Raw genomic sequence first — 23,311 nt, forward strand, 5'->3', positions numbered from 1 at the left:
CTCCCATTGAAAGACAGCTCCACCACTTCCTCAGCTCTCAGAACAGTGCTGTCATGCACTGGGAGGGCGACCCACACTGACTGACTAATCTGCTCTTCTCTTTCAGTATTGGATACGAATGACCGATTTCTACGGAAAATGACAATTGGGCAGGCAGACTCGGAGAAAGGGTACTGCCGAGAGGTAAGTGGCTTTTCTTCTTGGCTCTATTCTTAGTTTAGACTGTCCCAGAGGCTGGGTGCCTGCTTTTCTCACTCCTTGAGCCGCGGTGACTGGTGTGTCTACGTCATGTCACGGTGTCCATTTCCAGTTACTCAGCAAACCGGGAGAGAAGCAGGAGACAGAAGCCCTCCAGTAGCAGCTCACCATCCTTTTCTTGAGATTGTAATTGTGTTTCTGGGAAGAACCATCCTGGTTGACCCTTGGATAGAAATTTTTACCTATTTTAGTGGAAACCCGCCCATTTCTTACTACATCTACTTAACTGAAAAATCAAGATCTCAGATACATCACTCAAATTTCAGAAACCGAAGAACAAACACCTAGTTAGCCTAAGGTTTCAAGGTGGAGGTCTTCCTACCCAAATCCAGAAAATGTGGAAGATAAATTATGACACCAACCTTCATTTTTATGGTGCTTAGGAAATGTGAATTCATGATTTTTCATCCAGACACAGTAGGCCTCTAAAATTCTTCTTTGGTAATAAACTTTTTATTTTAAGACTATTTTAGATTTATGGCCTTTGCGTTGTTAAGTTTTTATTAGTTGAAAAATATCATTTTCACTGTAGTATTCAGTCCTCTCAGTAAGTTGACTTTTGGGCCCTTTGAAATATTTTGAATATGGATCAAGGAGACAAGAGAAGCCCGGGCACCTCACCTCCCCCTCCAAAGCCTGGACCTCGCATCATGGCGGGTCTCATGTCCTCAGCCAACATGCAGGCTAGGAAACCTGACTGACTGGCTTATCATTTTGGGAAGCTTCTGAAAAGTAGGAAGATGGCATTCCAGCAGTGGCGAGCACAGTGCAAAATATGGCAGGATTGTTTTAGGGGAGTCTCTAAAAACAGATACAAGAGACGGTAGACTTCTTAGAAACAGGAGAGGGCCCACATACCCTTCAGGGGGGGTGGTTGGGGGCAGCTCCCACGCTGCTAGTGGACAGTTGTCTTCCCATGACACCTGTCCGAGCCACAGCCAGAATACACTTTGTGGAACCCTGGAAGCCTGCGTGCATCTGAGGCCAATGCCTGGTGTGCACCATTCAGCCCTGGGGCGGCCCTCACCCCACGGTCACAGATTTGATTTGTATGTGCCTCCTAACAGCGAAAGTGTCCTGCTTTTTGAAAAACAAGTCCGCATAATGTGACACTTTTAGGAAAGTGTAGCCTTTTGTCAGCTGCAAGACAGCACCGTAAAGACTAACTGGCCCTGTGAGTGACAGGGAATGGGAAGCCAGCATCACCCATGTCCCACCCTCTTCATGTGGATATAGGCTGAGGTTTTGGGTTTTGTTTTGTGGTTTTAGAGTCCACATATAAATGAACCATTTAGTCTTTGACTCTGCCATTACATTTACTAGAATACCTTGAAGATCTATCCTTGTCACAAACGGCAAGGTTTCATTCTTTTTCATCACTGAGTAGTATTCCATAGTGTATATAGAGCTCATCTTTATTTCTTTGTCCATTGCTGGATATTAGGTTGTTTCCATATCTTAAGTATACAAAGTTCCATACTCCAACTTTGTAAATAATACTGCAATGAACATGGAGATGCATATCTTTTCAAATCAGTATTTTTCTTTGGGTAAATAACAGAAGTAGAAATACTCGACTATATTATAGTTCTAATTTTCATTTTTTGAAAGACTCTCCACACAGTTTTCCATAGTGGCTGCACCACCAACACACAAAGGAAGTTTCCCTTTTCTCCACATCCTCACCAACACTTATGTTTTGTCTTTTTGATAATAGTCTTTGTGACAGGAGTGAGGTAATGTCTCCTGGTGGTTTTGATTTGCATTTGCTTTTCCTGAATGATTAGTGATGTTACATCTTTTTGTGTGACTGTTGGAAAATGTTAATTCACTTCATCTGCCCATTTTAAAAATTAGATTGTTTTGTTTGCCATTGAGTTGTATGATTTCTTTGTATATTTTGAATATTAACCCTTTATGAAACACACAATTTGCACATGTCTTCTCCCATTCAGTAAGTTGTCTTTTTGTTTTGTTGCTAATTTCTGTGGCTGTATAAAGCCTTTCATTTGACTAGACCCATTTATTTTTGTTTTTGTTACCCTTGCCCTTGGGTCAGAATAGAGAACACAGATTTGAAGACACTTAGCACCTGTTTCCTTCTAGGTGTTTTATAGATTCAGGTCTTATGTTCAAGTTTCTAGTTAATTTTGAGTTAATTTTTGAGTGTAGTGTAAGATAGTGCTCCAGCTTCTCTTTTTTTTGTATATTGGTTATCCAGTTTTCCCAGCATTGTTTATTGAAGAAACTGTTTCCCTGTGTATTTTCTTGCTCTTTTTGTCATAAATCAGTGACTATATATGCTTGTATTCTATTCCAGTCATCTATGTTCCTGTATTTAAACCAATGCCTTGCCATTTTGATTACTCTAGTTTTGTAATATAGTTTGAAATTGAGGTAGGGTGATGCCTCCCTACCTCATTATTGCTTTGTTACCAAATATCTTTTGTGGTTCCGTATAAATTTTAAGATTGTTTTACTTCTGTGAAAAATGTCATTGGTTTTTTGATAGGTATTATATTGAATCAGTAGATTGCTTTATGTGATACCAATACTTTAAAAATATCCCTCCGGTCCCCAAGCATAGAGTAACTTTCCATTTCTTTGTGTCTTCAGTTGCTGTCTTCATTGTCCTTTAGTTTTCTTATATAGGGTTCTTCACTGCTTGGTTAAAGTTATTCCTTGGTATTCTTTCTTATATATATATAAAGGAATTGTTTTCTTAATTTTTCTTTCTGATATTTTGTTGGACTATAGCACCTGATTTTTATATTATGACTTTGTTCCAATGCAGATGCCTTTACACATACATGTAATATACACATAGATGAAAATTTCTGGAAATGCCATATTGACTCACCAACCTTACCCACATTGCTTATCTGTTTAAATTTGTGATAAACAATAGACACAATCTTGGTTATTCCTTTATATTATTTGGAAGTATTTTCTTGCAAAATAAAAATGAATAGCCCTCTATCAGGTATATCATTCAATCAACAGAATTAATGATCATTATATTTAAATTGACCCAATTTGTTTCTCTTTTGATGTTGCTTTAAGATGCAAAATTGTGGAATTGTTTTAATTACAAATATATGTGTGTTGTAAGTTCTTACTGCTTATGTAGTTAAATTTTAGGACTACGTTTTGCATAGAAAGTCTGGATATTTTTAGTTATTTTTTATATGTGCTCTTTGCAATTGAACAGTGGTATACAATATCCTAGATATATAATGAAAAATCACGTATGCTTAGAATAGGTTATATTGACAGTGCAGTAATTGAATGTAGTTGATTCTGACTTTTAGTTAATATTTTTTTCACTAAATCAATGAAATCTCAACTAGAAAGTGACCAGAAAGCTCCTTATTTCCTTCATTTCCTTTCTTGTCAGTGACGGAAATGGACAATAAAATGTCTCATTAGGTGATTCCACCAGGAATGGCTATTTTCTCTCTATAAACTTGAACTTGTCTGGCTCACATGCCCCTTGGGGCATGAGAACTCAGCTGGAGCATAATGAAGTGGTTTTGTCCAATAGCTGAATTATCAGGAGGAGGAAGCGCATGTTCTCCACCTCTCTCGGTTCTTGTTGGACTGTGTGCAGCCTGGAGTCAGAGCCAAGTGCGGGCCACGGAAGGAACACTTCGCAGAGGGTGGCTTCTCCCCACATTCACTGCCGGGTCTGATGGGGCCAAGTGCTCGTGGACAGCTGAGAATTGACTCTCTCACCTTTGACTGGGCTGCCACACGCTGGGAAGCCCTCACTGCTGTGCTGAGGTCTAGCCCTGGGAAGCTGGCTTCAGGGCCATCTTCATTCACTGTCTGCACCTTACCTTTGTGCTGGGCAGCAGAGTAGTCAGTAGACAGTTCATTTATTTAACCAGTAACTATTGACCAGGCTTCACACTCCGTCCTCCAAGCCTCCCCAAGTAGTGGACACTTATATAAGACAGGTAATCACTGCTGGTCACATGTCCAGGATATGCTGCAAAAGCAGACCCCAGAGTGCAGGAGCAGATGGAACAGGTGGCTTGGCAGGGTCAGCTGAGCACATGGAGGCAGAATGTGGCACCCTGGGGAGGCTGCCCTACCAGAACCAAGCACAGGACCAGGCTGGCTCTAGACACTAGTGTCTAGAAAACTTGTGCACATGACAGTGACCTATCCAGACAGTCCCCCAGGCCCGCAAGACCTTAATTGCTGCCATGGGCCTGCCTGTGGAAGTGGCCATCCATGTGGTGCAGTCACTGACCAGTGCCTTGGCTTTGGCTGTTGCAGGCCCAGTTCGACATTGCAGTGGCCAGTGAAATCATGGCGGTGCTGGCCCTGACCGACAGCCTTGCGGACATGAAGGAGCGGCTGGGAAGAATGGTAGTGGCCAGTGACAAAAATGGACAGCCTGTGACAGCAGAAGATTTGGTGAGTGTGTCCACCCCAGAAGCTTGCGGTGCCATTGGAAGTAGATGGCCTCTAAAAGTATCTTATAAGATGATTGGTTCTTATGCCCTTGGAAGACTCCATCCACACTTTCTCAGTCCTAAAGTGTCTCATCTGTGAAGATCTACTGCACACCTTTTTAATTTTTTCAGAGCTGCACTCACTTGCCTTTGCTCATAGTGTGGTCGTCCAATTGCTGACATATGTCGGAAGCCACTTGCTCAGTGTCTTTAGAGAAGGGGGAAGGGATTTCAAATTAAAGGTGAACTTTCGTAGCATTCTTTGGCCCACTTCCTACTGGGTTGAGCTTTTTGCTTGCGGAATGAGCTTCTGTCAATCTAACCAAGTCACTTTTTCCTCTTTTTTAGGGGGTGACAGGTGCTTTGACAGTTTTGATGAAAGATGCAATAAAACCAAATCTGATGCAGACCCTGGAAGTAAGTGATTTTCTCTTTATAGAAACTGTTGCTTGAGTGCGTATTAGCTGGGCTGCCCATGCATCACCACACAGCGTGAGCACTTCCAGCCAGCCTGGGCCCAAGGACATCAGGGTGACTCCTTGGTCATGCAGGGAAAAGTGAAGTGTTTGTGGGAGCTTTGATACAACTCACACACTGGCTGACGAAGTGCTAATTGACCCAAGTAGGAAATCAAGGTGTGCCCATCACTCAGTGAGTCTTGTGGCTTTGTTGACATAATGTTTCTCTTTTGTCTTTCTTATGACCTTCTTTAACCTCCCGTAATCATTAAATTTTGGGGTTTTTTGGTTTGTTTTTCCCAAGCAAAGCACTCATTAAATGCTAAGAAATGTCATAAAATATCAATTTCCAGGTCGCTATTCTCAGGACTTTCGACTAGTCACAGCATTTCTAGACCAAGTATTAAAGTCGGTGTACCTCCTTCAGCATCCTACTCCAGAAACATCAGTTCAGTGTTTGAGCTGGGCGTCTGTGTTCGAAAGTCTAACAATGACATTCTAAGAATTTTTCTATTCAAACTGCAAGCCAGGTATTCCGAAACCAGGGCTCCAGGACTGCTACAGCGATCAGCCCCTCGTGTGACCTTTAATGTTCAGTTCAGATGCCGCTGATCTAGTGCTGATGGCGGTTCTCACCAGCACAGCCACACCTGTCCCCTCTGGAGACCAGTGCCCGGTGCTTCTCAGCCAGATGGCCAGCCCAAGGATGGGCCTGTGACCTTGACCCAACTAAATGGGCCTGACTCTGCTACTTTCCCAGGCAGCCATAGTCTAGCACTGACAAGGTTAGCAAGGGATGGACACTGGGGTGTCTTTGAGATACTCTTTTCTTTAGAGCACTGAAGAGCTTTGTCTGGGTGAAAGTGAGAGATCATAGCTGGCAGACAGGTGACGGTCTAGACACCCGACACGCGCTTACAGTCTACATATGCATGAACACGCGTTTGGGCTTCAAAGCCCCAGCTTCATTTCCACCTACATTTGTATGACCTTCGCAAGACCCAGGTTTTCTCCCTCCTGAGGACGTGGGGGGAGGAAATAGAGTATTCACAGAGTGGCTTGGATAAACGCTGTCTTGTTCATCCTCAGGTGATTTTTCTTTTACTTCTTTGTTCCTACTTTTGTTCAGCTTTCCCTTTGAGTCATGTTTGTCACAGCCCGTCATGGTGTGAGGGAACTTTGCATGGCTCCCAGCCTCCCCCACCGCTGTTCACTCCATGTCAGCAGAAGGGCTGCCTGTATTTTCACAGGTGGGGCCGGGGTTTCAGACACAGACCCTAGTGGCGCTCGCTGGGCTCTGAATGAAACCTGGGCGCTGTAATGCATGTAAATTAACTCTGACAGCCAGGGCCACGGTCTCTTCTCACTGATAAAGGAACAGAACGGGTATAGGGATGACACTGGGAATGAATACATAGACGTCGTATTTCCTTGAAGAATTAAAACCTGAAGTTTTTGATAATTCCCTTACTGTTTAGTTTTGTCTTTCTAGTAACGATTACCCTAACGTTTTACCATGAGGGAAATTTTCCCTTGCTGTTGTTGACTTAACAGTGACCAGACCTTTAACACCTGTGACAACTTAGCAATGAGAAAGACTTGAGAAGACTTTTTAAATGTCAGAATAACAAGTTTATATGGGGCCTCCCCGGTGGCGCAGTGGTTGAGCGCTGGGCTGCGAAGCTGCCCGCAGCCTCTACAGCGCCGTTTCCATCCCCGGCTGCTCCCCGGCCACCGGTGAGGGTCCCACATGGCGCGCAGACCTCTCCTGCCGCCCGCTGCTCCCCTCAGCAGTGTCCTTCGGTCCTTCTGCCTGCTCTGCTCCCCGCTCTGTCTCTGGTGAATTCTCTCACCCTCCCGCGCTTCTGACTGTACCCAGTGCATGTATAAATAAATAAATAAATCTTTAAAAAAAAAGTTTAATGATAAACATAGAAATGCCTATAGTAAACTTAAATCATGCCATTCCCCTGCTCCGACTCCAACAACTCATTCAGCGTACTGAATTTTTTTTTTTTTTCTTACTTTGGATTTTTCTCAAAGGGATTCATTTCTTAATGGGAAAAAAATCATTTGAGTTAAGCGAGTAGACCATCAGCCTCTAATTCCATTCTCTTTTAAAATAAAGTCAAAGTAATATGAAAGAAGGTAACTTATTTATTTCAAGGTCTGTCCCTAAGGCAGCTTATCAAAAAGTAGGAAATAACCTGATTTGTGTAGCCTTTTTTCTTTGGTTTAGCATTAAATGTAGACTGTCACACTGTTCTGGGATATATAAGGAATTTGGTCCCTTCCCAGAGAGTGTTTTAACAATCTTTTTTATTTATTTGTGTGTTTATTTTTTTGTGTAGAAGAACTGGGGTGCAGACCAGAAGTGCAGGGGGTGAGAGGATTCCCCAGAGACAGAGTGGGGAGCAGAACAGGCAGACTGACTGAAATCCACTGCTGAGGGGAGCAGCGGGGAGACAGGAGAGGTCTGCTGCGCCCTGTGGGTCAGCTCCCTGGCCGGGGATTGAACTCAGGCCATCACGGTCATAGTGCTGAGACTTATCCCCTAGGGCACCAGGGAGGGCCCCCTGTTTTAACATTCTTTGAGAGAGTTTGTGAGTTAAATATGCAGTATTAATAAAGGCAGAGTGGCTTAGGGGTGTCTGCTCCACCCACCGTGTTTGCCCCAACTTGGGCTGGGTTTACTTTCTTTCGCTTGCTGAGGGTTTTGATCTCTTTCTGCTCCCCCAGGGGACGCCCGTGTTCGTGCATGCCGGCCCCTTCGCCAACATTGCACATGGCAACTCCTCCGTGCTGGCTGATAAAATTGCCTTGAAATTGGTTGGCGAAGAAGGAGTTGTGGGTGAGTCATTTTTTTTTTTTTTTCCAATTCATTTGTGGTATACTATTAAAGAAATGTAAAAGCTGATGACCGGAACAGAGTGGTATCCATGCTTACTTGAAACATACTTTCTTAGGCCCACTTGCATAGGTGGGCTCAGGCTTGCCGAAATCCTGTGATCCGGTCTAAACTAGTGAAATGATGTTGTGGTTGAACCATAGATTTTGATGTCAGGTGTTTCTCGGATTGCATATAAGCTGTGATGCTTGCTGACTGAGTGACACATTTTAATGACCCGAACCTCAGTTTTCTCTTCTTTAAAATGGTGATAACGATATTATGACAAGGTGTATAGGGTTATTGTGAAAACAAAATGGGACTATTCATTCAGCTGAAATCTAATGAGAATCTACCACAAGACGTGTCTCTCAGAGCTTGGGGGTGTGTGGGGTACAGAACAGACCTCGTGTAGTACACTAGAGGGGTGTATAATTTCATGAGTGAACACACTCCTTTACTGTCCGCCATTATTGGCAGTACCAACACTATTAGTAACTTGAAATTAAATCAGTTTGCTCTTCCTCGAGACTGAGTGCGTTTTTGTGGCCCAACCAACAGGCTTGGACTTTTCATTGGCGGAACCTCAAACTTTCTGCCACTTTCAAACTCTGCTTTGTCGCACCTGCTTCCCTGGCTCTTGTTGGATATTTTGGCCAGAAAGAGAGGAAGGGTCACTGCCATTGCATGGTCAATGCTGACCCCAACCCACACACCATGTTAAGGCTGCGAGAAAACAAGGAACAGAGAAACACAGATTTGTGGAAAGATGCCTTAACGTGGCTCCTGGGAAATATCGGCCAGATACTCACTTGCCGATGAGTAATTCCCCCTCACCACACACACACACACACTTAACACCTAGTCTAGCGTAGCTTCTTCACACCGTTGTCGGCCTTATATCAAACCCAGAAATGAATTATTTTACTAGAAAAGAATCTGTCGGACGAAGAACTTAGGTCTTCAAAAACAACATTGTCTGCACTTTTAGGATCAGACGAAGTTCACTTGGGGTCGTTGTGACTGTTTTAGAATTCCTTCTAGACACGCAGTCAGGACCAGAAGAGGATTTATGTGGTCATTCCTCAAAGGTCTGTGTTGTCCAGCTCTGTGTACTTTGCTGCAAGTCCACCGTGAGTGGCTAGATGTGCTGTCTAAATGGATTTGCTCCATTGATCACGGCTTAATTGTCGCGCTAATGGACAAAGAGGCCAGGTAAGGGCAGTCTCTGAAAAGCTGGATGATTGTGTGAAGTGGTGTTTCTAATGCATCAGCTCCACAAATAAGTTTCTAAAAGAGTGTGCTCTTATATGCTGACAGAGCTCCCTGCCTCCGCACCAACCCTGACTTTGTCAAATGCATATTTATAGAATATCTGTTATCGTGGCACAGTATCTTAAAAGGTAAATGCTGATGATATAAATGAACATGCTAACTCTCTGTGTGACTTTGGAAAAGCTGTCAGCCTCTCAGGGCCTGTCTCTTGTATGCATTCTCATCTGAAAAATGAGATGTGCAATGAGATGAGGTTTGAGTATGGATGGGCTGCCAGGGACCCAGAGTGAGAAGCTGTGGTCGTCTGACCTGAGGCCACTTACCTAATAACTTCTCTAGGGCTCAGCCTCCTCTTTTGATAGAACACTAACATTCCAGTGTTTTAACAAGTAGTGTTTGGTTCGGCAGCACATAGACCAATATTTTAATTAGTAGTATCAAATGTAAAAATGCTTTGTAAACCAATATCAGTGATAAGGCTAATGATTTCAATGATCTTTTCTAAGGCTGTGAGTGGGGAGAGTTTAGTAACAATGAAATCTGTCCATTCCCAGAGGGTTTAAAGGGTTTGTTCTCGAATCAGAGTATCTGCCTCATCCATTTAAGTTGTATGATCTTATGGTAATTAGCCCTTCTGTGGCTTAATGTCCTTATGGTAACAGGGCTTTTAATAGCATTGGTGCATGGGTTCAAAATGAGGATTCCATGAGACTGCAGGTCAGGTCTTGGCAAGAAACCTAACGTGGTACAACCCAGCCACTCTGCGTTGTCATTATTACTGCATGAAAAGTGAAGATTAAATTTACTTTTTATTTAATGTACTTATATTTGGATGATTTTTTATAAAGATTTATTTTTTATGCATGCAAGAGTTGGGGTACAGGCCAGATTTTCAGGGGGGTTGAGAGGATTCACCAGAGACAGAGTGGGGAACAGAACAGACAGATCGACTGAAAATATACTGCTGAGGAGAGAAGCAGGGGAGTCACAAGAGGTCTGCTGCACCATGTGGGTAGCTCCCTTGCTGGGGATCAAACTCATGCTGCATAGTGCTGAGACTTAAGCCTTAAGACTTGCACCACCAGGGAGGCCCTGTTTGGATGACTTTATTTCCAATTGAATTAAAACTTCATTGGAATTTTTATGTGTTACATAATATGTAAATTTTACCATTTTAACCATATTTAAGTGCACCCCTCAGTAGTGAAATACATTCAAGTTTTTGTCCCACCTCCTTCTCCAAAGCTCTCTCATCTTGCAGAGTTGTTGTTCTGTAGCCATGAAGCAGCTCTCCACTCCCCACCCCCCAGTACCTGCAAACACCCCTCTGCTTTGTCTTTGAGGCTGACATTCTAGACACCTCCAACTGGTGTCTGTCCCTTTGTGACCGCTTGTCTTGCTCAGCATAATATCCTCGAGGTTCACCGTGTTGTAGCTGGTGTCGTGTTGCTGTGCTTTTCGAGGCCTAGTTAGCCTCTGTCGTGTGTGTATACTATTAGTGTGTGTCACACATCACAGCACAGGCTCACATCATGTGCAGACACAGGACACGAGGCCCCGGCGTTAGACTCTCGCAAGGGTCGTGTTCCCTGGTCGAGCGCACTATCGGCTGGGTCGTTCCCACGCTGGGAAGGAATCCGTGGTAGGTCATTATCACTCTCAGCGGCTATCTGGCCCCTTTAAAATACTTATTTAAAGATTCCTCCTATCACTTCCAGTCATAAGAATAGTACCAATTGTGTCTCCAATCTGATATAAAAATAAAAAATTACAAATTCCATTTAAATGCAGGTTTCTCTGCCTGCCGGTCACGGGCCCGCTTCTGCTGACAGTGGGAAGGGGTGAGGAAGGTGGCTTCTTCCTTGGCCCCCTCCTTGCACCCCGTGCCTGTGGCCCCACAGGGCCCAGGTTTTGGCATTCATTCCGTGATGTGCTTGCAGCCAAGGCGGGGGCCTTTACACAATCCTTTTAGGCAGTCCTGCTGCGGGTCCCGCACCTTGTCTCGGGCCACACACCTGTAACCTCTAGCCTGCTGTCACTGGGCGCGCAGCTCTTTATGCCTCTCACCCCACCCTCTGTTCTGCGGCCAAGGGATGTGGTTTCCAGCCTGTAGGCCCTTCATCCCCCCGCACACATGCTCCCTAAGGCAGGGACACTGCGAGCCTTTCCAGTTGCTCTTCTAGATCCTCACTAACTTGAGAACGGGGCGGCAGCTCGGACTCCTCCCCACTAGGAGGGGCGGAGGGGGATTCGGCACTTGCTTACCTTTCTTTGAAGAAGTCCTGTCCTGAGTTCTGACCTTGCCAATCCATTTGAAACCTTGGCTCACCCTTGGGCTAAGGTATGCAAGATCTATTTTCAGACAACCTCTGCAAATCTTGCTAGGTCGTCTAGCATCTCCCTCAAGCATGTAAGCAAATAAGATACAAGGTCAAAAAACAAAGAACAGATTTGGGAGAAATCATTCTCAGAATAGACAAATGACTAGCATTTAGAATATATAAACACCAAGGACTACAGGTTGACAAAGAAAAAGACAATCCAATAGAAAAATGGGCAAAGGATTTGAAAAGGTAATTGACAGAAAAGACAATCTGACAGAACTTTGGGGTAAAACTGAAAATGAGCAAATATTCTAGAAATTTCTTTTCTAGGTAATGCTATTGAAAATAGCATTATATGTAATATATATATAATATACATTGAAATATATAATATACATTAGCATGCATTTATGGAACTTCTGTTCTATATCAGCTGAGAGTGTGGCAGGAACTGGGAATCTAAGGTAATTAAGGCACATTTCTTAGCCTCCAGTAATTCATAGTGTGGCGTGAGAGGGAAACTAACAGAATCGCAGTGGTTGGAACCGCGCACTTAGGAGGCTGGGCATTGTATTGATTGAGAACCTGCAGACGGGGTGAGCATCTCTAAGCTGCTTCCTATGCTACTGGCTTTGCTGAGGCACATTTAGCCTGATGTTTTGTTCTCTCCCCAACACACCCAAGGAAGGAATAATTTCGTCTATTCTGCAGTAATTAATCCAAGATAATGGAATCAATATTCCATTCAGACTGAAAACAGAGTGAAGATTATTTGCTTAATTGCATGAATTCATCAGCTAGAGCAAACACTGAATGAGAACTGGGGGGACATACTGTGAGCTCCGGTCCTGTTTTCTTTTGGTCTACTGACTTCGTGGGGGTCCATCACTGCTGTCAAGGCAAATAGTTCTTTGGTATCAAACCATAATTGTGTTATTTTGAAAAAAAAGAAAAGAAAGAAAGGAAAGCTACATGAAGTGCTAGGTTTTACAAAATTATCTCACATTGAAACTATTCATAAAAATTCAAACCTGCACTTGAACCTGGGTTTTCTTTGCATTTGTTTTCTGTTCTCTTAATGTGGTTTGGATTCCAGTGTCGAATGACTACCTCCCCTTCACTCCAGGAGGCAGCATACACTTGCAGCCAGCGTTCCTAGCTGGTGCTCACCAGCCACCCGACCAGAATTAAACACAGAATTATATACGTGTGTGCTTTTGAAACAACTGAAGAAAGTCTCCATAATTCTCATTGAATTGACAAGAGGAGCCCATGACTCAAAACAGATAAAGAACCAGGTGAAGGTCTCAGAGCCTACGGGATGTGAGGTGCCAGTCACCCTCACTCACTCCATGTGATCGGAGGGAGGCCTCAGTGGCTTTCTGCATTTCAGCACCTTCATCCAAAAGCACTTGTCAAGCACGTACCTGTGAGTCTCCTCCTTGCCGTCTGTAGGAAATAGTGCCCACCAGGCTGGTTGTCCAGGTGCTGCCCTGGTACCTAAGACCAGGCAGTGGCAGCAGAGAAGGAAGGTTAGATGAATACCCAGTTAAATCCTGCACTTTCCAGGACCAGGGTTTAGAGCTCAGCGTAAAGAGCCATAGCAGTTGCAGGAAGAACTGAGTAGAACTGGGAACAAAGCCTCGCTAATATCTGCATTATCACTGCTTCCGTTCCCTGAGCACCGGACCTGTGCTAGAGCCGCTGTATGCATTTTCACTTAGTCCGTCATCAGTTCTGGGAGCCGGGGGTCACCCTCCTCTTACAGATGATGCAGCTGAAGCTTCGTGGTACTAGGATGCACGCCCACCATCACTCAGTCAAGTGGCGAGGACACAGCCTGAGGCTTCATGCCCAACCCTGCGATGATCAGTCGCTCTTCTGCCTGCAGCGATGTCCTCATCTCTCTTGATCTGGTTCCCATCCACTCCCATTTGAAAATAATTAGCAGCAGGTGCCCATCTGCAGCAGATGGACCATTAAAAATAAATAAAAAATAAAATCAGTACCAATCTAATTACGCTGCACCAATATTTAATAGTATGTGCCAACAGTAATGGAATACATTTGGTTGTTGCCTCTCCTCCTCTTACTGCTTGGAAAATCTTTCTCCCTAATACACTAATTCAAGTTTACGTGGCTGATTCCCGCCACACCTGCAGTGTCTCCGCTGTTCCCTTTACGGTGTTAAGTCTTTCTATGTGAGCTCAAGACGCTTTGATGGTGTCTCCACCCAGTTACTTGGCCTTTTCTCTGTGTCCATTTTTATTGCCATGAAATGTTAAATATTCCTTCACTTTGGTAGAAGAGAACCAGCCCAAACTAAACATTCCTATAATTTCATCCATCCTTAAAGAAAAAAAATTCTGACGTCAAGTGGTATTAAAGCTTTCTTGACTTTAATTCTCCCAGACCTACCCTGTTTACATGATTTAGAAACACTGATCTCAGCCTACGCTCCCTTTTTGTTATGCTTCCAATTTCTTTCTGTAGTGATTGTATTTGTAATTAAATCAAGGATCAAGAGTGCTGGGTTATTGAAGACCCAGGCTGTGTGCTAACCTTCAGGAAACTGCTGACTGCCAGCCGTGGTTTTTAACCCCACTGTTCAGGAAAGTCTAGTAAGAGAAGGTTGGTTTGTATCGTCTCGGATGTTTTGGCTTCTCTTACATAGATTAGGGACTAATCTTATTACTCTCTCGCTCATGCCCTCATGCTGGCCTGTATTCTACCTCGCTTGCTCTTCCGATGATTTTATGTGACATAATCCTCTTTTTTCCATTAGAGCTCTGCCCTTATTAAAATAAGTGAATGATTCTGAGTAGACAGTTTTCAGAAAAGTATGTACATTGATAGAATAAAATCCCATGTTCTGACCACCCAGCTGTGCCAGAATCATGATATATTGCGGTGTATGCTTTAGGGTTTTTGGTTTTTTTTTTTTGTTAAATTTTAAGGGATATAGTTGTGAATCCACCTCTGGCCCTTTTTGCTCCTCCAAAAGAAGCCACTAATCCTAATTTGGGGGGCTGTTGTTTCCAGGCATGCTTTTATACCTTTATCACATATGTATGTGTTCACCGCAGAGCTACAGCAGAGATTGAATTTGAGTTCTGACTCTGGGGCACACTGGCATGGCTTGTGTTTGTCTCATACAAAGGTGGCTGGCACCCTTATCCATCCAGGGGTCTGAGGAGATCTGATGTGTCCAGAAGCCCTCCTTTGCAGTCGGGAGATCCTTCTAGAAAGACTTGTTTGAAAGTCTTAGTTACAGAGACAGCATTGGCACACTGGAACCCAGCAGATTCACAGGTGCCAATTCAAGAGTCACAGGGCCTTATTTCTTCTCTCTCTCTCTCCTAAACCTTGCCCTTCCCTGGAATGCAGAATAGAAGAAACTCAAAGATTGTTGAGAAACAATTGTATTTTCACAGTGGCATCAAGCATTAGAATTTAAAACATATGGCATTAAATCCCACTGGCATGTTTCACATTCAGATATGTTCCTGGTGCCAAAAGGGATGGTAATCAAAACATTAGGCATTTGGCTCCTTATTTGGGAAAGACCATCTCTGCCTGTGGGAGAGAGGCTGCTGTAGGCAAATCATGCCATGATCTGAACAAGCAGAGTAGCTATAACGGTCACTGTGTTACTTTTAAAGATTTATTTTTTATTTATTTATGTATACAAGAACTGGAGTATAGGCCAGAGGTGCGGGGGTGAGTGGATTCACCAGAGACAGAGTGGGGAGCAGAACAGGCAGATCCACTGAAATCCACTGCTGAGGGGAGCAGCGGGGAGACAGGAGAGGTCTGCTGCGCCCTGTGGGTCAGCCCCTGGATCAAACTCATGATAGCCCAATAGTGCTGAAACTTTAACCCCTGCGCCACCAGGGAGGCCCCTGGTTTTAGCCAAACTTGTAGAGTCCACTGGTCCATAGACTACAGCTTCCCATTACTATGAAAGTGCTGGCAAACAACTGGGAGCGTTTATGCGTGTTTTTGCTTTGGTTGAAATTATAGTCCGTCTTCTTAAATTAGAATATTACCTAAAGGCTCAAATCAAGGAGCTTAAAAGAAGAAAAAACAAATTTGCGTTTTAAGATAGCCCTTAAATTTTAGTCAACTCTCATGAGGAATTAATCTCCAAACCTAAAATTGACCTGCCTGTGCTGTGCTCTGATATATGTACCAAGCCAAATACTTTATGTGGAAAAACAATGACAAAAGCTTTTTGTTTAAAAACCTTTTGTATTTTCTCAACGCTGAAATGATAGGAAAAGTTGAGAATTTACAAAAATAAGGAGACTTCGCACCATGTCTATAGTCTTCTCTAAACTATTCTTTTCATTTAACATTAGAGCTTCTAAGGTTCATGCAAATAGTGCTTCTAACAGCCATGAATATACCACAATTTATTTGTTCACTCTCTTGCCAACGAATATTTGGGTTGTTGTTTCCAATTACTGTGTTGTCTGTTGTCGTAAGTGATGACTGCTGCTATGTGTAGACACTCCTGCCCTATCTTCTGGTGCGCTTCTGAAGAGTTTCACATAGGATAAATGTAAATACGTGGGTGACTTCCTACATAGGCATATTGCAAGACTATTTCAAAAATAGCTTTCCCTTGTTAAGTAATGACCTTTTATAGAAGCATCAATATCTCCCTGAGGAAGAAAATCCAAATCATCTCTAATAATTCCATTGAAAGTTAATTCACATTTTGTCTAGTACTTTCATGTGTGTGTTTGTTTGTTTTTATCCTATTTATATGGGTTTTTTTTTTCTGGAGGGCCTCTTTTACAGGGACAGTTAGAATCCCACTGACATGAGTTTCTCAGGTACATCCTCTGGCACTCTTGTATAGAACATCGTCCTGACTGAACAGTGGTTTCTGAAAGAGATGAGTCCTCAGATCTGTGTGTGCCTCTGCTCCCCCACACATTACTGTGCCCTCTGCTCGCTCTTTCTGGGTGTTTGTTCTGAGGCTCAGCTTTTAGCCCCATCGGACAGGGCTTCCTCTGCCCTCCTCTGGAAGCACTTCCTGAACGTCAGCCTCTCCGCCCCATTCTGCTCAGTCTCTTGTCTGCAGAGTCTCATCTTCCCCATCTCTGCAGCTTGAAGAGCCCAGGGCTCGACCTCGTTGCCTCTCTCTTGCAGGTCGACATCCCCGACCCCTAACTGAGCGCCAACCTCCACATTTCATCCCTCTGGCCAGGACCTTCCTTGACCTCCAGGCTCCTGGATCCAGATGACTCTGCAGACTTAACATTCCTAAAACCATACTTTATTTTTGATTCTCTTTCCTCAGGTCCTAACCCTGCTTCCCTGTCTCAGTGAATCGCAATCACGTTCTTCTGGACTCTCTTACCAAAAGCCTCATTCCTGCCCAGTAGAACCCAAGGCCTCTGACCTAACCAGTGCTGCCACGTGACTGCCCCCTGCCCCAGTATCCACCATCTCCCCACACACCCCGCCCCGGCCACACAGTCTGTGTCTATAATGCCCCCAGGGTGGTCCCATGGTCCTTTTGAAACCTAAGTCAGATCCTGTCCGGCCTCTGCTTAAGCCCGCCAGTATTTTGTATCTCCCAGAATGAACCCCAGCCGAGTTTTCCCCTTACTGTACTACCCCCCAGTCTCGGCCCCTGCTGCGCTGCCTGTCCCTCATTCTGCCTGGCACCTGATGTGAAGACCCCAGGCCTCCTTCTGCAGCGGGGCCTTTGCACGTGCCGTTAGAGGAGGGGCTTCAACCCAAGCCCCCACCACAGCCCTTGCTCTTACCACTTTGTTTTACCTCTTCCTAAATGTGTGCTTTCATCCCCACACCGTCAGCATGTCGCGCGTGCATAGCACCAAATCAGTGGGTTTTGAATGAGAAATTCTTACTACACATCAGTTTACTAAATAACTATTGGTGTGCCTGAATTTGCACAAGGCTTTTAATAGTGAATATAGGCATGTTTGACCAGTTGCTTGTTGAAGTCACAATTAAATTAATTACAGGAGTAATTAGATTAAAAAAATTTTGAAAGGAGTTTTAAATTTTAAGGTTAACCTGACCTTGACTGTTTGCATTTATGAAATGCAAATGTATTTTCAGTGACATAGCTAGTCCATCCCCACTCATGATTTATATATAGTCTAATGTGCTCATAATGTAGTTCTGTTCTCCATCATAAAATGTGGAGTTTAAATATTGTCATATGGAGTTAAAATAAGCCCTTGTCAAGACATTGCCTTGAAGAGATTAGTTCTGCGAATGTTAACATAAAATTATTTTAAATGTGATCCAGGGATTAAACATGAGTTTTGAGATACAGAAAATATATAGGCCTTTGAGGATTTTTTATTAAAGTGTCCATTGCGCAATGACTTTTAAATTCACATTGTGTGACTGCTCTTACCCCAGCTTGGCCAAGAATGTTCAGCCTGAGGATCCTGAAAAGAGTCACATTATCCTTGTCTAATATATATTGTAGTTTAGAAAGTTGCAGTTGCTTGAGGTTGTTTTTAAACTTGTAGCGGTTTTTGATGCCATTATAATAGTGTCCTGCTCTCAGGCAACAAAAGCATCGTAGAATTCAAGCAAGGCATATAGGGAAACCGGCCATCACTTTCAGTCTTTGGGGGGTGGAGAGAAAAAAAATGAATGATTAGAATTACCAGCCTCAGCCTCTTCCTAGCTTCAGTCCTAAGTACTGTTTGAACCATTAGTGCTTTGTTCAAATAGTATCAATTTTTAAAAACTTCCTAGTTTGAAAGCACTACGAAAATTACAAAATGCTTGAGCAATTAAAAATAAAGCAAAGAAATCAATTTGGAGATGAAAGTGGTGTCTCAATGGAAAGATGAAAAAGACCCCACGCAAAATAACAATTTAAATAGAATTATAGAAGCTAATAGCATCATATTAAATAATGAAGCCTCCAGTGCTCACCTAATTCATTCAGAACCATGAGCAGAATGCTTACAGTCACAGCTGCTACTTACCATTATTCTGAAGTTCCAGCCAATGTGATACAAACGAGCCATAAGAAAGTTTAAATATTGTCACGGAAGAGAGATTATTCCATTATTTATGTACATTGCAATTGTGTAACGAGAAAATTCAAGAAATTTATTTTAAGTAATAAAAGTTGTGGTTGGGTAGTTGGATGCAGTATACATATGTGATAGTTTTCCTTTATATCAGCAATAAACTTAATATACTATTAAGGGGGACTATCCTATTTATACATGTCTCCAAAACTATAAAATACCTAGGAATAAATTTAACAAGAAATGAGAATATAAAAAGAAAACAATAAAATTTTACTGAAAGACACAGAGCGAGACCCGAGTCACTGGTGAAGAGATACACCAGCTTCGTGAAATCATGCCGTGCCAAGCCCCACACGACACAGCAGGCCATCACATGATGCCGCTGCATTCAGTGTTGTTAGAACGCTGGTGAGAAAAACACGAGTTGCATGGGGTTTGCATGTCTCCCTGTGTCCATTGGGCCTCCAGCTACACCAGCTTCCCCCAAGATATGTACTCTTTGGGTGCACTGGTGCGTCTCAGTTGTCCCGGAGGGGCGTCCGGTCCAGGGTTGGTGCCCATCTTGCACGCTGAGCTGCCAGCTTACACTTCAGCCACCAGAGACTCTGAACCGGAGTAGCAGGTTGGAGAGTGAATAATGACTAGAAGTGATTGCTTAAATTTTGCAAAGGTTTTGGGTCTTTATTTTGAAGTTTGGCGATGTTTTTGTGACCAGAAATATTCTGAGGGGACTTAGAATTTTGTTTATTTCGATTAACCTGTGTTAAACTTGGCTTCACTAAACATCATTTGACTTTAAGGCAGTTTCCAAGAACCTGTTGATGATGTTGAGGACTCACTGTGCTCCCCCAGTCTGCAGTGCGCCGTACCCTGCTATCCTGCAGCTAAAAACAGTCCGGACGATGAGCTTTGGGCTTGACTTAGTATCAGCACTTGTCTAAATACTAGGATAAATTTATGAGGACAGACAGGAAAAGGTTTAAATGGTACTGCTGGATGACCTGCCTAATTCTAGATATCAAAACAAGAAAATCCTGGGCCTCCCTGGTGGTGCAAGGGGTTAAGACGTAGCACTATGAAGCACACTGCAGCCACTGCAGCACAAGTTTAATCCCCGGCCAGGGAGCCATGGTGCAGCAGACCTCTCCTGTCTCCCCACTTCTCTCCTCAGCAGTGTATTTCAGTAGATCTGACCCACGCAGTCTCTGGTGAATCCACGCCTGTGGCCTACACCCCAGTTCTTGTATGCATAAATAAATAAATCTTAAAAAAAAAAAAAAAAACAGGGCCTCCCTGGTGGCGCAGCAGGTTGAGCACAGAGCTGTGAAGCTGTCCGCAGCCTCTGCAGTGCTGGTTCGATTCCTGGCCGGCTGGCGAGGGTCCTACATGGCGTGGCAGACCTCTCCTGTCGCCCCCTCTGCTCCCCTCAGCAGTGTATTTCGGTCCTTCTGCCTGTTCTGCTCCCTGCTCTGTCTCTGGTGGATCCTCTCACCCTCCCACGCCTCTGGCCTGTATCCCAGTGCTTGTGTAAATAAATAAAATAAAATAAAATAAAACACACAAAATCCTGAGAAGAAATCCTTTTCCCTTTCTTTGGTATCTAAATGTGAACATGCGCATCAGCTGAACCTGTATGTGTCACCACGTCACAGTGTATTAATCCTGATGCTGTGTGCCTTAAACTGACACAGTCATGCTCGTCAATTCCTCAGTAAAAACGGGGGACTGTTAGGATGTACTGTGTTTTTAAAAAAAAAAAACACAAGGTAATAATGCATGGTAATAGAGAACTGATATCAAAATAGCACCCGAGAGTGTCCTGTGGTGTATTTATCCCATTATATGTAGAATAGTTTGATAAAGATGACATTAATTCAGTGATGCGTGGATGTCCAAAAGGGAGAGTTGTATTAAATCATCACTTGTTATATTGTTTAATAAATACTATTGGAAAAATGTGAGGTCTAGGAGAACTGCCCCACATTAGGTTAATTGGAAAGATCAGACTAAGACTGTCTTGAGCACCAAGCCTTTCACGTTGGAGGCCAAGGACATTGGTGGAGATTGCTGTGTTTGAGGCCCAGGACTTAAGGAACCTGTCTCAGATATTGGTGAGGCGGATGGGAATACCGCAGTGTTCAGTGCCTGACTTTTGCCAGTATAATAAGCATTACAAAATAGTGAGCTGCATTTAGCATTTTCCTTTTTAATACAATAGCCATATTTTTATCAGCCATTTTACCAGTCAGACCCAATCCAGATGAAAGGCGAGGCTTTGTGTTCCAAGAGCAGCAAAGCGGAGAGGTGGCAAATTGAGGGTTTGGTCTTAGTTCATGCAAAATGAGAGTTAGGCCAAACCTTAGAGTCAGCACCCTCTGGGCCCTGGGGTGGGGGGCAGATAGGGGGCAGGTGCTGGAGAACTCTTGCTGAGTTTTTTTTTTTGTTACCTTTTCCCTACAAAATCCGCTTACCTGGGCGTGGCAAGGGCAGAGCACATCTGGCCGGTGGATGTGAGTTACGACGCCATGTCAAGTACCCGATTGGTTTTCTTCTTCACATCAAATGTTCTAAAAATACCTTTCTAATAACATTAATTTTAGACAAAGGAAAAAGTTGTTTTGAAAATAAGCCAAAGGAAAGCCTCCTTTTCAAGGCCAGTTGGTTTAGTTTGTGTTTTTTGCAAATGTCAACATGAGCCAGTGGTGTTTTCAATGTGTCCTCATTAGTTCTGTTAAATCGAATCCTTTAAAGATCCAATTCCCCCAGACGGGGTGGGGATGGTCTTAGCTTAACCCCCTGTCACACATACCAATGAAGGAGAGACTAGACAGCACAGGTACCTCTGTGCACCAAGATAGTGCTGTGGAACCGTGAGGGTAAGATTGCATCTGTGACCCTAAATGTGAGTGTGATGGTGGGGGCTGCTGTTTCCTGAGAGTGGCCAGGCTGAGCGGGATGGGCTGGTGCTGGACCATCACAGAACTGACCTTAAGAGACACCAGTTGGTCTGTGTGACACAACTGGGACACCAGCAGGTCCCCTCTTTATTCCAAACAGAATTGGGGCCAGTGACCAACTCAGAGCAGCACATACATTCACGCCTCTATGTTGGTGCAAAAACACAATCACATGTCTCAGGAAGCAATACTACCTGAGTATTGTGATGTAGCCTAATATTTTCTATCCTGTTTTTCTTTTTAAAATTCTGATTGCAAAATAGTAAATTGATTGTTGTGCTGCCCTTGTCCACTTGGATTTAGTAAATAGATGGTGGACTCCTACAACTGTCAAGCTTACAGTGCTTACCTCCTGTCTCAACTTCTCTCTAATACAAGTTGTCATGCCAGGAATATTGGTGTATTTGGTTTGTGTTCAAGCTCAGTAATCCTCACTGCTCTTTCGGGGTTTCTTACACCTGCAGAAAAAGCTATAACAGGGATTTCGATGTGTTTTTCCCCCAGGGGAATCTTTAAGATAAAATTGATTTATCTTTTGATTTTTACACTGTTTACCTTCTAATCTTTAAGATAAAATTGATTTACCTTTTGATTTTTACACTGTTTTCCTTCTTGGGTTTGTTTTTGTAAACTGCTCAATGAAACCTAGAATTTGTTTCTGTTGCAAATCATCTCCCCATAGTGCGGTTCTCAGGAGTTGGTGCTAGAACAGCTCTGCCCCTCCCAGATACCCTCTGGCCAGGACTTTGGCACCCCTTCCCCACATTGCACTCCTATTCACTGTAGACAGAAGGGTTATATCCCTGGTCATGACATTGCACCAATGCTGATGCTCCCCACAAGAAGATGGGAACTATTTGGATAGCGGGTGGGTGGATTTAATTCAGTTGCTTTTTTTTAATATAAGGGAGGTAAAAATAACATGTGTAATTCAATTTTCATTTAAACTTTTTTCCCCCAGAATTAAATTTTCCTTTGGTCAACATCATGTTATAAACCAAGAGGATTAAGGATGGTTCAAAATAATGTGAACCAGTGTCTGTAACTAATTAACTCTGTCGAGGAAGGAAATTCTGGGGCCGACACCGAAGCCCACTTAAATGGCATTGCTGGTGTTTTCAAAGTTTGTCTTAACACCAGAAACAGATGATGGGTCAAGTGGATCTTTTACAATTTTCTTGGTTTATTTCCTTTTCCCCCAGCAAATTCCCATTAAATTTCTCATGTGTTCTACACAACAAACTTACCTCCCTGAATATGTGTAAACATTGCCATTGATTAAATAATATGGGTTTTTATTGGTTCTTCCTCATGACGTCTCTTAATAAGTGCCTCATTGATCCTCTGTACTCTAGGAGAATTTGGTCCTAAGACATTTCATAAAACCAAGGAGGATCATCGATTAAGTAGGCAAATCCATCTGAATAGAAAAGTTCTAATTTTTCTATGAATTTTATAAAATTAAGATGACCTGGACCCTCAAGATCAATATGTTCTAAACCAAATTCAGTTTCATTTTCAACTCTAGCGATACTGCTCAGCGTCCCTCCTAATTCATTTAATGATTCATCCTGGTTTACTTGTCCCCTGTTGGATTATCAGAAAAGTCGTGACGCATTTTTGCTTGAAAAACAGGAAAAAAATGA

The 23,311-nt window shown here is 43.2% G+C and overlaps 1 protein-coding gene across 1 annotated transcript in view; it reads left to right on the forward strand.

Moving 5' to 3' along the window:
* The window catches only part of MTHFD1L (methylenetetrahydrofolate dehydrogenase (NADP+ dependent) 1 like), a gene marked incomplete at both ends in the record, with an annotated part of 149,604 nt that overhangs the window by 59,470 nt on the left and 66,823 nt on the right, over positions 1 to 23,311 (forward strand). The window contains 4 exons of the mRNA XM_084227680.1: positions 107 to 183; positions 4,543 to 4,683; positions 5,070 to 5,138; positions 7,919 to 8,030. Coding sequence (XP_084083806.1) covers positions 107 to 183; positions 4,543 to 4,683; positions 5,070 to 5,138; positions 7,919 to 8,030 — 399 coding nt within the window. The remainder of the gene's footprint in view (positions 1 to 106; positions 184 to 4,542; positions 4,684 to 5,069; positions 5,139 to 7,918; positions 8,031 to 23,311) is intronic.

The sequence above is a fragment of the Talpa europaea genome (genome assembly GCF_964194135.1).
Source record: "Talpa europaea genome assembly, chromosome: 2".
NCBI classification, from domain to species: domain Eukaryota; kingdom Metazoa; phylum Chordata; class Mammalia; order Eulipotyphla; family Talpidae; genus Talpa; species Talpa europaea.